The sequence below is a fragment of the Meriones unguiculatus genome, chromosome 19, assembly GCF_030254825.1.
Source record: "Meriones unguiculatus strain TT.TT164.6M chromosome 19, Bangor_MerUng_6.1, whole genome shotgun sequence".
Taxonomy (NCBI): domain Eukaryota; kingdom Metazoa; phylum Chordata; class Mammalia; order Rodentia; family Muridae; genus Meriones; species Meriones unguiculatus.
In genome coordinates, this window is record NC_083366.1 from 41,684,764 (window position 1) to 41,700,809 (window position 16,046).

The 16,046-nt window shown below is 41.3% G+C and overlaps 1 protein-coding gene across 3 annotated transcripts; it reads left to right on the forward strand.

Moving 5' to 3' along the window:
- The first annotated feature begins 1,614 nt into the window (after nt 1–1,614).
- Nucleotides 1,615–14,382, forward strand: C19H6orf62 (chromosome 19 C6orf62 homolog). Of its 3 annotated transcripts, none has more exons than XM_060372373.1 (5): nt 1,615–1,784; nt 6,286–6,462; nt 7,330–7,452; nt 11,327–11,461; nt 13,019–14,382. In XM_060372373.1, the coding sequence occupies exons 1-5, from the start codon at nt 1,701–1,703 to the stop codon at nt 13,142–13,144; spliced, it is 645 nt and encodes a 214-aa protein (XP_060228356.1). In that variant the 5' UTR covers nt 1,615–1,700; the 3' UTR covers nt 13,145–14,382. The 3 variants fall into 3 exon arrangements, with proteins under 3 accessions (XP_060228356.1, XP_021497066.1, XP_021497067.1); XM_021641391.2 differs by lacking the exon at nt 1,615–1,784 and adding an exon at nt 3,455–5,019; XM_021641392.2 differs by lacking the exon at nt 1,615–1,784 and adding an exon at nt 3,455–3,690.
- The last annotated feature ends 1,664 nt before the right edge of the window (nt 14,383–16,046 follow it).

Genomic DNA, 16,046 nt, shown 5'->3' on the forward strand with positions numbered 1-16,046 from the left:
TTTACAGAGGATCAGAGTTCAGTTCCCAGCACTGAACTCTGTGTGGAGTGTGTGGAGGCAAACAATCGTCTATAATTCCAGCTCCAGGGAACATGACATCCCTGTTTTCCATGGGCAGCTGCTCCCATGTGCATGCACATACACACATCTTTCTTTTTTTAAATCATGTTAAGAAACTAATCACAAAACATCATTATATACTGCATTCCATTTACATGAAATTCTGGAAAGGGCAAATTTAAAGAAACACTAGAAATTGGTTTCCTAGGGCTGGGCAGGCAGAGGAATGACTAATAAATGGTAGTAGGTTTCCTTGTGGAGAGAATGTGCTGGTTACTCTACAAAACAAACAAACAAAAACACCTCAAATACCATTAGAATGCATACATTAAAGAGATTAAGGGTAACGTGTTCATTTCTATGAAAGGTCTTTAAATTCTTTCATGAAAATGATCATGTATTCATATATTCTTATTAATACAATTAACTCTGAAATAGTCTTACCCATGTGAGCTTTTCAGCTAGGTGATTGTGAGGATAAATCAGCAAAGGAGTGTTGCAAGCTTAATCACATACATGATTTTAGTTGAAAATCACATTATTGTATGTAGTTGTGTGTTTACTCATAACAGGGCCAGTAGGTGGAGGTCATAGGACCTCCCACTGGTGGGACCTGTGATCCAACTCAAGGACTGAGTCATCGTTCAGCCTTTTTTTTCCCCAATGGGTCCTACTATATAACCTTGATTGGCCAGGAACATGTTATATAGAGTAGGCTGACTTTGAACTTGTAGCAATATCCCTGTGTCAGCCTCCTTGGCTCCAGACTGGGTCTATGTATCGATGAATCTTCTGTTGTAGTGGTGGTGGTAGTAGTGGAGGTTTCTGAGGTGTTCCAGGCTAGCCTTGAATTTATCAAGGAGAGTCACCTTGAAGTCACAGCAATCCTGCTTCAGCCTCCTGAGTTGCAGCCACTATGGCTGACTCAAGTTTTAAGGTTGCAAATAATTTGGAAAGATCAAGAATCTTATCTGTGGTTTTGGAAAACTCACATTAAAGAATGGGCCTGTTAGTATTTAGGCAGCCGGTTTCTGGGTTGCCTAGCAACCTATGATGTCATCATGTATCACCTGCCAGGTAGTAGCACCTAGGACAAACCCATCACTTTTGCCTTCTTGCTCTTTTGCTATCTTCCTCTCTCCTGCCCCTCCCCCCACCAGGTCTTTCTCTCCCTTTCCTTTTCTCTCTCCTACCCTGTCCAGATACAGTCTCTGTGGCCTCCTCCCCCTTCCCTTAATAAAACCTCCCACGTGGAACCAGTTGCGTGGCGTGATTTGTAACTCCGCTGCACAATCCTAACAGGGCCCTAGTAATTTCTTTGGCGTTTAAAGGACGATTATTGTTAGTACATCTTGAGTCCACGAAGTGAAATGGAGCTATTTAACTAGACTTGTAAAATTTCAACTGAGTAGCCAAGAATGGAGCGCACAGGCTTTCCTCCACGTGTATCGACCTTCGCTGATTGATTACATAACTTAGTTTTGATCACACCGGGGCTCTCAGAAACCGAGTCAGTGCTCTTTGGGGCCAAGGACGACGTGATTCGGAGATAAATTTTCTAGTGTCCTCTTTACTGCTGAGGACGGAGAGCCAGAGGCCGGGATGTAGGTCTCGGGTCCTCGGGGACCCTGTTCGCCGGGATGGGGAATCACGTGTCGAGTTCCGCTGCCTCTCCGGATCCCCAACAACAACGCAGAGAGGGCGTCTCTGGCTCAAAGCCTGAGGTTCGTTCTCCCCGGCGCAGGAAAAGGGGTAAGGGTAGAGCCACACGACTAACGCGAGTTCCGTTCCAGGCCTCGAAATGCCTTCTGCGTCGTGGCAAGTTACCCACCGTCCGACCCCTACGGATGAAGCGAACCTAACACCGCCCCGCAGTCATCCTCAGTACCGCCGGCTTCTTCCCAGGGTGACCGCCCCTGCCAGCGCCCATGCTTTCCGGCTTCTGGGAATTCTCCGCAACAGTGGTGGTCCTCTACCCTCCCGTGGTTGCGACCCCTTAATACCGTTCCTGGTGTTGTGCTGAACCCCCAACCATAAAATCTCCGTTGCCACTTCCTAACTGCAATCTCGCCGCTGTTGAGAACTTAATGTTAAGTATGGTTTTCGGCGGTCTTAAGCGACCCACGGTCGCTGGGTTCCAGAGGGGTCCCGACCCCCAGGCTGAGAACCGCTGCGCTGGAGGAACACCAAGTCCTCCTGGAGCTACGGAGCAGAGCGAGGAGGCAGCTCCACACCGCGTCAGGGAGGACGTAGGGGGCGTGGTTTGTGACGTGAGGAGGGCGTGTCGCGGGCCGGAGCCAGAGACCCGGACACCGCTGAGGGAGGGGCGGAGGGAGTGGCGGGAGCCCCTCTCCACGCCTTAGGTGTCTATCGATTGGGAGGGGGGATGCATTCTCAAACTCCCCGTAGAGAAGGAGGGACCACAGCTAAACCTTCAGCTCGAGGCCGCCCACAATCCGTAAAGGGTTCTGTGTGCCACGCGTTGTTGATTTTCGGCTTTCCGCCTCCGTGACCGGAAACGCCGTCACGCTTCCTTCCCCGCCTCCCCCCCCGCTCTTGCCGAAATGGTAGCGTCCCGGCTGCGCGCATGCGCAGAGCGCGCGGGGCGGTGCCGCCGAGGGGCGGGTGACGCAGCGGCCGTCGCTGCCATTTTAAGTTGTTTGTTCTTGGGTCCCTTCCTCAAACGCGCCTGAGCCCCGGACCCGGGAGGTTCCCGAGGCCACCCGCCGCTTCTGCAGCCACTCCGGTGCGGGGAGGAGACGAGGCTGCGGCCCCGCGGACGCCCGTCCTCCTCCGCTTCGGCCTCTTTTTTTTTTTTTTCCCCCACCCCACCCGCCGGGGCGCTCTCTCGGACTGTCTTCCTGAAGCGGACTGCCGGGCGGAGTAGGCCGCGGAGCCGACGCTTGAACTGAGCCAACTTTGCCGGGTCCCCCCACCCCCTCCGCGGACAGGCCGTAGCGCAGGGCTCCCCTCCCCGCCTCCTCCCGCGCGCTCTCCTCCTCCTCCTCCCTCGCCGTCCCCTCCCCGCGCCGCGTCCTTCCCTCCGTCGCCGCCCGGGGCGCCGAGCCCGACTATGGGGCCCAGGTGGGGGCTGAGCGGCGGCAGCAGCGCGCGCGGCCCGGCCACAGAGCGCAGCGCGGCGGCCATGGAGGGGCTCCGCCGGCCCGTCGTGTTCTCTTGACATGGCTCCCGCCCGCGCCACGAGCAGCGCCCCCGCCGCCGCCGCCGCCTCCTCCTCCGCAGCCGCCGCTCCGCCCGCAGGCTGCGGCTAGACGGCCCGCCGACGGTCGGCCTGCGAGCCCCGCTCTCCTCTCCGCGGGGACCCCGCCCTGCCGCCTCGATCCCGGCCTCTGCCCCCTTCGGGGAAACCACCCAGCCGCCCCCACTCGGGAAACATGGGCTATTGAACGGGAAAAGCGAATCCAGAACCCGGGAGCCTCATTCTTTTTTTGGGGGGTGGGAGGGTGGGCTTCCTTTAAGAAGTAACTATTAACACGATTATTTTTCTTCTTTTCCCCTCCCAACTGATCCTTCCCACTTAACTCTTCCCACCTCCTCTGCCCGGGCGGGAATTGTTTCCACGGTGAAATGAGTGAGAACCCGAGTGATCCAGTGTCTCCCGTGGTGCGAGTGAGTCGCTGCCGCTGAAGGCGAGGGGTGGGGGTGGGACCTGGGGGTAGAAGGCAGGTGATCCCGGGGCCCGGCCTGGGGACGTGGGAGAACCCGCCACTTTTGCCTCAGCCATGCTCACACGAAGATAATCGAACTCCCCACCATCCCGAACCTGAACGGGGTCAAATTTATACAGAGGGCTCCCCGGGGAATGTAGAACCCACCTCAGGGCTGAGGGTGCTTGGATCCCGGGCATTAATTAGGGCTAATCACAGAGCCGGAATAACTATTAATACCGTTTAATAGACCCCCTTTCCCTCTGCCATCATGGTTCTCCTTGGCAGCAGCGTTCGCGGCCGCCTGAGGGTGAAAACGTGGGTGATGGGGAAGTTGGTAATGACTCCGCTGTTTTTTCTTATGACTCCTTTGGGCAACAGCTGTCCGCCCCCGGTATACACTGTAGTTGATTGCAGGGAAGCCCTGTACCTCTCCCCTTTCTCTGCTGATTTTGCACTTTTCTCTTTGCTCACCACCAAGTGTAATCAATAGCAAAGCACTGACAGTACATAGCAGTAGTGAAATCTGAAATAACTAAGAATTAATCAGGTACTACAGCCATGGATCTGGCTGGGTAAAATCCAACTGGGGATTTCAGTTTCATTCACCTACCCTGTTTTGGTGGTTTTCTTTTTCTTTTTTCTTTTTTTTTTTTTTTTTCTTTGGGAAGCAACATCACAATTTCCCTCCTTTTTCCTTTTCTTAATCCCTTTTCTGAAAAGGGGGAAAAATCCGGATGGATTTCAAGGATTGGACTGGTGTCAGCTGTGTTTTATTGCACACCTAAATCCTGATGATAGATATTTCATTTTCCCCTCAATGCCTTTTATTTTGGCAGTTTAGCCAAATGTGTTTTCCAGAAAGTTAGTTCCAAGTTTTTTTTTCCTCCTCTTTCTTTCCTTCCCTTCCCCTTTCCCATCTAACCCCCAAACATTATTGTCCAAACATGACTGGACAGCAACTTTTGTTTCTTGACCCTGTGGTATGACAGTCTGCTAATATTGCCAGAAGGAGCAGTTTGGGGGTTACAGTTGTGATTTTAGCTATTCAATCATATTAGCAGGAAAAAATGACTTGTTTCTGTTGTACTTGAGTCTTAAGAAAAAGTGCCCATAGTTTAGTGACAATTTCCAAAGGCTTTAGTACCACCTGTATTTCAAAATGGGGGACCCAAACTCCCGGAAGAAACAAGCTCTGAACAGACTACGTGCTCAGCTTAGAAAGAAAAAAGAATCTCTAGCTGACCAGTTTGACTTCAAGATGTATATTGCCTTTGTTTTCAAGGAGAAGGTAATTTAAAGTTCTTACTGTGAATTAGCACAAGTGATTTTTGTAAGTGTATATTTGTTACTTCACTGTTTATGAATACTAGACTCCTTTGTTTTTTGCCCTTAGGGGTGATTCTGTGAATTGAGTCCTTGAAGAAAATGGAGGGCCCTTCTATATTAATTGATTTTGAAATACTTAATTCTAAGGCTTGGTAGAATACGCTTTCCTTGACATCAGACTGAATAAAACTTTATGTGCAACAGAAGAGGGAACTTAGTAAAGTTATTAAGTAGGATGTCTTAAGTGTTACTTAGGGATCAAATGTTTATATTTAAATTTAGCCTGTTCAGGTGTTATTCAAGTCTTAATGTAGGTGTCATTCTTAAGATATAGTTAATGAAACAGTACACACTTCAGTTTTTAGGATCAATTAAATACTGAAATGGTAAATTTTTGTTAGCATTGCTGTTTTTTTTTATAAATTAAAAATTACCTAAGAGGACATTGGGGTGTGTGTGAGGGTGTGTTGGAGATTAAATCTTTTGAATTTGAGTTGTGAAAGTCAAGGAAAATTTGATGAAAGCCATATTCTTTTCAATTCAAGATGGACATTTGTTTGTCAACAGGGCTGTTTGACATAAGAGTGAGTTATGAATAAAGGAAGTGCAATCTTGACTTTTTCACTGAAGGTGGTCTGCTTCCAATCAGAAATGTAATTTTTACATGATATCTCTTTAGTATTTTTTGGAAGTTTTCTATGGTTATCACCCCAATCTTAAATTTTTTGTGTTTGAGAACTTTCATCTGTTAGAATAGGAGCATTGCAAAGTGGTTCCAGAGTAGTTTATATTAAAAGTATTCTGTGGATGAGTTACTTTCACATTTTCTGGGTTTTTGTGTGCTTGTTTTTTAACATGAGGACAAAATTGATAAGATCTGATTGTATTTTAGTTGAAGGTTCTGAGTCCAAGCTCAAAGTGTTATCAAGTGTTATCAAATACGTTTTGTGGTATAGAGTTTTATAAGTTACATTGGTAATGAATGAACACTTGATCTTACCTTATTTGGAAACAATCTTCCTGTACATTTTTCTCCTTTTATTATAAACAACTGATATTTGTAGTCAGATAATCAGAAAAGGTCATTGAACTTGACGCCATTTCTGGAATAAAATAATTTGTTTAAATACTTGTGTGTTTTAAAATAGTGAGATTTTTATTTAGTTGTCTGTAGAACCAGTTTAATGAAAGTGTATCAATAATGTATCACTCAATTTTTTTCTTTTAGAAGAAGAAGTCAGCACTTTTTGAAGTGTCTGAGGTTATACCAGTCATGACAAATAATTATGAAGAAAATATTCTGAAAGGTGTGCGAGATTCCAGCTATTCCTTGGAAAGTTCTATAGAGCTTCTACAGAAGGATGTGGTACAGCTCCATGCTCCTCGATACCAGTCTATGAGAAGGGTAAGTTCTGGAAGTCTTGGCTTAGGAAATGAGTTTGTGTGAATTAAAAGTGTGCAGGTTTTAACTACCTGAAAATGGGTAGTTAACTATCTTTTTGCTTAGAGACCTCAGATGTTTAATGTTTTAGCCTCTAGATCATTCTTAGCTAGAAAAAGTATGTAGATGTATCCCATTATAAAGATTGATTTCCAATAAATGCATGGGTCACTTTGCTTAGATGGATTGATAATGTATATGATTACTGTGACTAATATACTACTGTTTACTGGATTTCTCTTTCTGAGGGGAGAACATACCCCCTTGTAATAAGAAAACTATTAAAGAAAATGTATTACGGCCAACCTTACAGGGTATTACACAAGTTAATCTGGTGCATAATTCAAAATTAATTAAAGCAGAGGAAATATCCTGCTCTGGTAGAAGTGCATTGCCCTTAGGAAACAGTTACATGACATACTATGCTGGAAACAGGAATGGAGAAAAGTAGTTGCCTAACATCAAAATACTCCATGTAATAAGAGTGGTTGGTAGAAGTTTTGGAACATTTTTGTTAGAATCATTTGGTTTAAAAGATGGAAGTAAAGCCATAGGCACTAATAACTTTAGCTGTAATTTAGTCACATACTGAGGAAGTTAGGTCTTTTCTATGTGAGGAACTTGGTGCTAAATGACTGGATTCTACAATATAAAAGTTAACATTAGAGTTAGAATTAGATTGTATGCAGTTTATTACCCCTGAAGGTAGGAAGTCGAAAAAATTTTGACCTTTTGCACTGAGGCAAACCCTATAACTTGGACCTTTTGTTACCACTTTGCTTCTTTAAAACTAAAAAAAAAAAATTTTTTTTTTTTTTTGTCATTTTCTAGGATGTAATTGGCTGTACTCAGGAGATGGATTTCATTCTTTGGCCTCGGAATGATATTGAGAAAATTGTTTGTCTCCTGTTTTCTAGGTGGAAGGAATCTGATGAACCTTTTAGGCCTGTTCAGGTATTTTGTTCTAAATAACATAGTGAACACTTCAGTAACAAGTGTAATTGGGCTTAAATTGAAATTGTTGGGAATATGCTTCTAATAGTTATTTTATAAATTTTTCCTGTCTAATTGTAAGAAAGGAAAACATTAGAATTACAAAATCCCTTAATCACTGGTTTGTAAATAACTTTTGTTAATTACTTGTAGACTTTTATCTCCCTGACAAAATCTCATGTTGTCCAGACTGACCTAGAATTGCCTTTGTATCCAGGATGACCTTGAACCTACTGATTCTTCTGGCTCTGTGCCTGGTTTATACTAGCTGAACATGGAACCCAGGTCTCGTGTATCTGAGGCTACAGCCCCATCCCTCTTTGCTGACTTCTAACTGCCATTTGGCATATTAAAGACATTTGACTATGCAGTGTTCCTAGTTTTGTTTGTAATATATTTTGAACACAGAAGAAAGGCGAAGGAAGTCTAAAATGCTAAATTAGTTAGTTGTAGGTCTAGTGGATATTGTATATGTACTTAACCGTAATTTTCTACAATGAATATTCTTATTTTAAAATTAGAAAAGTAATGATATATATGGCCCTAGTTTAATTAAATATACAGAACTAAATGTTGAATACCTTATTGTTGGGAATATGAAAATTGTCATTCAAAAAAATTTTAACTTACGATTTTATCTTTCTATTGGTTTGTGTATGATAATAGGGTATTAGGTTGGTATATATCACCTGCCCTATGGTAATAAAATTGTTAAGTATCTCAAATAAGTTACTCCTCCTTTTTCTGGATGGATGTTAGAGTAGTAAGTTCTTAACAAGCAAAAAGAAAAGTCCGAAGATTAAATATTGGTAAAAAGAATTATTGTTATTATTTGATGACTGATGCCTAATAGCTGTGGATGTGTTAGAGCAGTGGTTCTCAGCCTGTGGGTTGCAATCCCCACAGAGTTGCATGTCAGATATCCTGCATGTCAACTACTTACATTAGATTCATAATAGCAGCAAAATAAGTAGCACAAAGTATTTTGTGTGTCACCACAACGTGAACTATATTAAAGAGTCACAGCATAAGCAAGGTTGAGAAACACTGTGCTACAGAATAGAATGTGTAAGCTCAATATAAAAGGAATGAAAGTGGGAATGCAAAGATTCTGAAAACACAGCTTATACCTTAGTTCTACAGTGCTTACAGTGTATTACTCTTTTCCCTACATATATATGTTTAATCTAGGTGCTAGTGATAACTGTATGTGGACCTTTTGCAGAAAGAAACGAGACAGAGGAATAATGGGCTTAGGGTCATTCAGTTAAGAGTAGTCAAGACAAACATAAGACAGGCTAAACTCTTCCCTAAAAGCAAGAGGCTAGAGGGCTGGCTCAGAGCTTAAGAACACTGGCTGCTCTTATATTGGACTGGGTTTAATTTCCAACCCCCACATGGTGGCTTGCAACCCTCTGTAACCCTCCACTTCAGGTGACATCTTCTGACCTCTAAGGATACCAGACATAGACCAGACCTGGTATGTGGGCACATACATGCAGGCAAGACAGCTATATACAAAAAACAGAATTTAATAAAAGGAAAAATAAGGTATAAAATGAACAAGATACAAGTTTATACTTGTAACTCAATTATCTTCAGAACTCACTACCTTCTATGAAAAGTTCCTTGAATTCTAGAACCTTCTAGATTATGATGTACTTGTAATAACTGCTAATTTTATAGCTCACCTAAAGTAAATAAGCTAGTAATGTGGCACTAATTTCATACTCTTAAGTAATTTAAAACGCATTCCTGTGTTACATAACTTAAGGGGATGAGCTTAAAGACCTGCATATGCTCAGTTTAGGTAAAACAGCATAGTACTTGCATGTAAACGTCTGTGTACTGTGGATCACCTCTAAATTGCTTATAACACCCGATAAACAGCCACATAAATAGTGTTATGCACACTGTATTGTCTTAGAAATACATGGGTGAGGAGTCTATATTTATTCAGTCCTGATAGGATTTTTAGTTTTCTCACATTTCAGTTTGGGATGTTGAAGATAAGTAGTTGGTTGGTTCATGCTCTAACCTAAATGAGGCCATAAGCTGACCTTCCTAGCGGTGGCCCACTCCTTACTTGGAAACGCTCTTCGTAAACTAACTCTGCATCACCCATTTTAAAAACAGTAGGAATTGAGAGGATTTAAATATAGAGGAAATGAAAAAAAGAAAAAATATATTTTATCTTACAGACTTTAAATTTTTTTTTTTTTAATGTTCATTGGTGTATTGTCAGTAGAGTTACCAAGAGGTATGAGCTGCCATGTGGGTGCAGCAGCTACTGAGCTCTCTCCATTCCTTTCATAGACTTTTTTAAAATAAAAAATTTGAAACTTCTAAACTGAGTACAGGTATAGTGATATTTAGTGGGAAGTAATGGCTGTGAATGTGTGTTTCTTAGCACAGTGAGGTGCTGAGAGGTAGTATTAAACATATTTGCCCTTTTTTCATTGGAGTATTTAATTATTTTAGAGAATTCCTTTATATCTTCCTTATGCAAGTTTTATTTGGTGTGGAACACTTCTTTCCCAAGAAGAAATTCAATAGGATATAATTTGAAATGCTATGGAAGTGAATTGTGAATCTCCAACTACTTTTTCATTTTAATTACTGGCTGCCTGTATTAGGAGAGCCATCCATCATCCATATATGTGGAGGGTTTTGGTTTTTTTGGGGGGGGTAGATTTTGTTTGAGACAAGATCTTATGTATCATTGGGTCACTGGAAGCTCTTAGAAATCCACCTGCTTCTCTCTCCTGAAGTGATGGGATTAAAGGTGTGTGCCAGAGAGCAGTGGTCACACAGCTTAGTGGAGCACCCACCATGTGCACAGCTTGGACTCGTCCCTAGTGCCACAGGAGAGTTACGGGAGAGATGAATAGTACAACTCAAAAGAGCCCAGCATTGACAAGGCACTAGGTTCTTTCCCTAGTACCATGGCAGCGGTGGGAGAGGGGTGGGAAAGTAAAACCTAAATAGCACACACTCAAAATTTTTCAGTAATATTGCCTACTGTTAGTAGTAGAAATTTTTCAAAGTAAATGGACTAACAATTTACAGTTCTGAATTATCTGAAAAGATGTTAAAGATTTTTTGAATTCTCTTTTTTGCCCAGCATTTGCTCTCTTCTACTGCCCTTAGACATGTGGAAAGATGAGCCTTGATAATAGTAACTTTGGTGTTTTTTGATACCCATTACAATTTTTTTCAAAGGGTTTATTTATATTTTCAGAAGCCCATTTGTAGAACTGGGACTGTGTTGCTCATTGAGGGCTTTGCAGTTCATTGGATCCATTAGGTTTGCATTTCCTGTTTAACTGTCTGATGCAGTGAGTTAGAGCCTTAATATATGTTGAGGAAGCTTAAGTTTCAAAAAGTTAAAAAAGTATTAAAGATCACCAAATTATGTTGGAGTGCTACTAATAGAATTTTCTGTAATGGAAGAACATGTCCTTTGTAACAAGAGTTTAAACTGGATGTGATTTGGGAGTTTGGAATGTGACTAGTGTTAACTGGAGATTTTTTTGTGTCAGGTTTTGCTTGTTTTTTTGTTTGTTTGTTTTGAGACAATGTTGTCTATCCTGTTCTTCTGTCTCAGCCTCCTGATTGTTGGAATAATAGGCATGAGCTCCTATGCCTGACAAGAACTGCATTTATTTTTGTTTGATTTTCTTAAAATGAGTTTTGCATCATACATTGTTTTAATTAAATATAGGTCCCCTTGTGTGGCTCTATACTGGTCAGCACAAATGTGCATGTGGAAGCAGTAAATGATGGTTAAGCAGTGCAATGTAATTGTATCTCATAAAATGTATTTTGCAATTAGGCCAAATTTGAATTTCATCACGGTGACTATGAGAAACAGTTTCTGCATGTACTGAGCCGCAAGGACAAGACAGGAATTGTTGTCAACAATCCTAACCAGTCAGTGTTTCTCTTCATTGACAGACAGCATTTGCAGGTAAGAAATTCTGAGGGAGCTAATTTCAAGTTAAGAGAAGTGCTCAGACTCTATTCCCGATCATTACCTGGGAGCTAATTAAAAATAGAATCTTATTTCCTGTTCTACTTTGGTTGATAAAAATATGGTTTTTAAGTCAGTCGCAGTGGTGTGCACCTTGAGGGGATGGGAGTGGCTCCAGAGGCATATGGATCTCTGGGAGTTCAAGTCCAGCCTGGTCTACAAAGTCAGTCCAGGAGAGCCAAGGCTACACAGAGAAACCCTGTCTCAAGAAACAAAACAAAATCATTATTATTATTATTATTACGACTATTATTTTAATCTAAAGAGACAGTGTGTGCTGAGAGGCATTCAGTACAGTACAGCTGTGTGACTCAAATCTGTGTTACAGGTCTTGCTGCTGTGGGTAGATAGGCTGAGTAGATCTTGGCTTCAGAGAATATTTCTGCCTGGTGTTGAATTGGGCAAATCATACTCAAAATGGTTTTTGTAACATATAAAATCTTGCCTGTTTTTGAGACAGCGTCTCTGCATAGACCAGGCAGGCTGGCCTCTAAATATATATAGAGAAAGATCTACCACCATATACCTCCCAAGTGTTGTGTTCCACACCAGCTTCCTTCCTCATGCTTTTGTGACATTTTAATTGAAACTTGGTCTAGCATGTTAAGGCCTGTGATTCAATCAATAGCATTGAAAGCATACCGTGAGCCCCTTTCAGTTTCTCAGACTCTACTGTATAGGAAAGACTAAGTGTGTTTCTCAAAGCTCTTAAAGGGTTCAGGACTCTTAACTTGATTTCTGCATCTGGGTTGCAGTGACCATCAAGAATAGAGTCGAAAGACAGGAAGCAGCTTTAAGTGAACTTGGAAATTTTGTCAAATTAAAAGTTGGTTGAAGCTAGGCGGAGGTGGTGCATGCCTTTAATCCTGGCAAGTGGATCTCTGTGGTGTGAGTTTAGGGACAGCCTGGTCTACATAGAGAGTTCTAGGACATCCGGGGCTACACAGATAAACCCTTTAAAAAAAAAAAAAAGTTTGTTGGTTGTCTATATTAGAAACGAGATCCAGGAGCAAACAGGAAATCCAGATCTTGATTTCCCATTAGAGGGAACTTGTGTGTTTTTGTTGGAAGAACTGATTTCAGGGGTGGAATTTGGGACACAGGACAATTCTGTTGACTTCTACAGTGTTTTAATCTTAAAATAATGCAAAAATTCTCTATGCATTTATTTTAAACTTCTTTTGAAAAATACTTTATTTATTTGATGTATGAGTGCTCTATCGGATGTAGGTCTACATGTCAGAAGAGGGTATCAGATTCCAATGTAGATGGTTATGAGCCACCATGTGATTGCTGGGAATTGAACTCAGGACCTCTGGAGGAGCAGTGTTTTTATCTCCTGAGCCATCTCTTCAGCCCCCTATTTTAAATATCTTCTATTTTTCTCCCATATCCTGCATGGCTACATATCTCTTGCTACATACACTTTATTACAGTGCCATAGGCCTTGAATTGTTGACAGTTTAAAATTATTAAAACTTTGTTTCCTTCTAGACTCCAAAAAACAAAGCCACCATCTTCAAGTTATGCAGCATCTGCCTCTACCTGCCACAGGAACAGCTCACCCACTGGGCAGTTGGCACCATAGAGGATCACCTCCGTCCTTACATGCCAGAGTAAATAAGAGCATTGACCAGCAGAATAGAGAAGACCAGAGAATGCAGCAGCGATTTTCTTTTCTTGTTTTCTTACCACTTTTCTTTCAGAGTTTAAAGAAAATGGACTCATGCACAGAACACTATGCATTTTGAAACTTGTTCATCCTGGATTTATTTTAATCATTTGTATCACAGAACTTTAAAAAAAAATTAGATGTCTTCTGCACGGACTGTGTGAAAGAAGGTGCTTTGCAGGTTGCTGCACTGCATCGGCATCTTACTAAAATGTGAAGGAAGGACTATTGTACACTGAAATGCTTAATGTATCTGAAAGCACAGGTGATGCTCAGTGTTGTGGTCTTCATGTTTGTGCTGGTTTTTGCCTCTGACATCTGTCATCAGTATTGAGGGTGAGAGTGAATGTAACAGGTATAAATAACACTTAAAAACTTAATAGCTTTGCTATAATCACCGTTGTTCCAGAGCACTGTCAGATTCTTTGTAATAACCAGAATGGTTGTTACAAAAAAATTACAACCATGGGAAAGAAATCTTAATGAAAAAAGCATCTCATTGAGGTATTTCTGCCTCATGTGCACTGGGCCATGTTTGTTTTCTTGGTACTCATTAGTACATGTATTTTTTCCCAGATCTCTTTCCCCGAGTTGCTGTTCTAGAGTACTCTGCTGTGTGCAGATGCATTTACACATTAAAGCAGATCTGGAGTCTGGTGTGGCTAACGCAGCTACAAAACCGAGGAACATTCATAGCTGCAAAAACCATCATAAGTAGAGGACTTTTTGGTTTTTGTTTTGTTTTTTGGTGTTAGAAATTTTAATTACAAATAAAAAATCCAGTGAACTTTGCAGAAATACTGGTTTCTACACCATCCTAAAGAAGTTGAGTGTTTGGAATAGAAAAAAAAATTAAAAGTGGGGATCTTACATTGTAAAAACTACAGAGTGTCAAGTTCTGAAAGCAGAACTCATTTGTGCAATGAACATAAGGAAAGACTACTGTATAGTTTTTTTTTTAATTTTTATTTTTTGTTTTGTTTTTTTTTTTTTTTAAATGAAGAAAAGCTTTGCTTAAGGGTTGCATACTTTTATTGGAGTAAATCGGAATGATCCTACTCCTTCGGAGTAAAACTAGTGCTTACTGGTTTCCATTTGTATTTAGCTTTTGGTTGGAATTTGGAAAAAAATGAAACCTAAATAAAATAGGTGAAAGCTTCCTGGCTATTCATATGAATATACAAAATTTGCAGTGATAACTTTTTTATCCCGTGTCTCTGGTCACTTTGTTTATTCAGAAGAAAAGAATTGGCAATTTTAAGTACAACAACCTAAGACAAAAAGTCAACTTAAGTAGTTTCCTGCCCATTTCATTAAAACAAAAAACAACAAAAAAAAACACCTTACTTTGAAAGGACACTTTTACATGTTTTCTGATTAGTAGGTAGACTCAATTTGACAACATTTTAAAGGTTTCTTAAGACCAAGCATTCCTGTATAGCATGAGCCAAGAAATTTGCTCAGGCTCCTGTAAGTAGAGGATCTGGTCTCTTAAAAATCATCTGTTAGACTGTTGAGCACATTAGACAATTCACTCATTTTTGTCCCAAAATAATTTAGGAAAGTTGTGGTATGACACATTAAGGGTTTTGCCACTTTTGTTTTTTGAGACAGGGTTTCTTGGTGTAGCCTTAGCTGTCCAGGACTTGCTTTGTCAACTAGGCTGGCCTCAAATTCACAGTTAACCTGCCTCTGCCTCCCTGAGTCCTGGGAGTAAAGGCATGCACCACCACATCCGGCTGGTATTGCCACATTTTTCTGTTTGTACATTTGTACATATTTACTGAACTGTTTGCATTTGTTGCACACAGGATTTATTTTTGCCCTTTGGTACTTGGGCCTCTGTTAAAAGTAAAGGATTTGGTGGTGATGGATGTTACTGGTTAAGCTATTTTATCGCACCATTACCAAGCTTCCAACATAACATCCCATCCATGTTCTATTTCTGTTCCATGTTCTATCTCAAAAATTTTGCTTAGATTGACTTTGCACCCTTCAGGTAAATATCCAGAAGCACATGCCATCTGCTTCTAAAGCTAATTTTGATTTCTGCAATGTGTACTTAATACTAGTGATTGAAGGCAAACTATGAAAATGCCCCCCTTTTTTCCCCTTGAATTATGAATTTTAGTGCCCAACCAAGCAAATTTTTTTGAAAAATTTTTTTCAACCTTATGTCTATAGCTGTTTTGCTCGAATGTATATCTGTATTACTTGTATGAAATGTCTGTGGAGGCCAGAAGAGGTGATTCCCCTGGGATTAGCTACTGTTGGGCTGTCATATGAGTGCTGGAAGAGCAACTAAAGAGCTCTCAATTGTTTCATTGTCTCTGGCCCCAGCCAATCTTGATGGTTAACAAAACATTTTTCAAATTACCCCTCAAGGTTTTTCAGCATTCTGTGCCCCTTGTCACATTTACTAGCCATCAACATGGTATTGGGCCCTTTCCACTATCCATAATATGTAATTTCTTCATCATTTCCACAGATAAATCACAGAACTTTTCTTTGTCCCAAACTCCAGCCCTGGAACCAGCTCCTACAAGGATACAGTTCTAATTTTAGTGGGAAGTTATAGAAACCAAGATACAGATTTCCTGTTTGTCCACAGCTGAGGAGTCAATAGATCTAATATAAACAACTTTTTACCTTGAATATTTCAAGTCTACTGAAAGCTGCTTTCTGTCTTCCCATTCCAGTTTTAATGTTCAATGCAAATGGAAGCAAGCCAGAGTCCTAATTTTAGACACCTTTGAAAAATGCACTAATTTGCTAACCTTTAAGTACAGAAGCCTAGGAGATTCAAACGGCCTGATGATACGTCCTCTTGTTAAACAAGATGCCAAGCCC

Bases quoted from the DNA above. Each gene is read 5' to 3' on its own strand.
- C19H6orf62 (XM_021641391.2), top strand. From the start codon at position 4,891: ATGGGGGACCCAAACTCCCGGAAGAAACAAGCTCTGAACAGACTACGT. The intron at 7,453-11,326 runs GTATTTTGTTCT...TTTTGCAATTAG, and splicing joins AACCTTTTAGGCCTGTTCAG to GCCAAATTTGAATTTCATCA. The intron at 11,462-13,018 runs GTAAGAAATTCT...GTTTCCTTCTAG, and splicing joins TTGACAGACAGCATTTGCAG to ACTCCAAAAAACAAAGCCAC.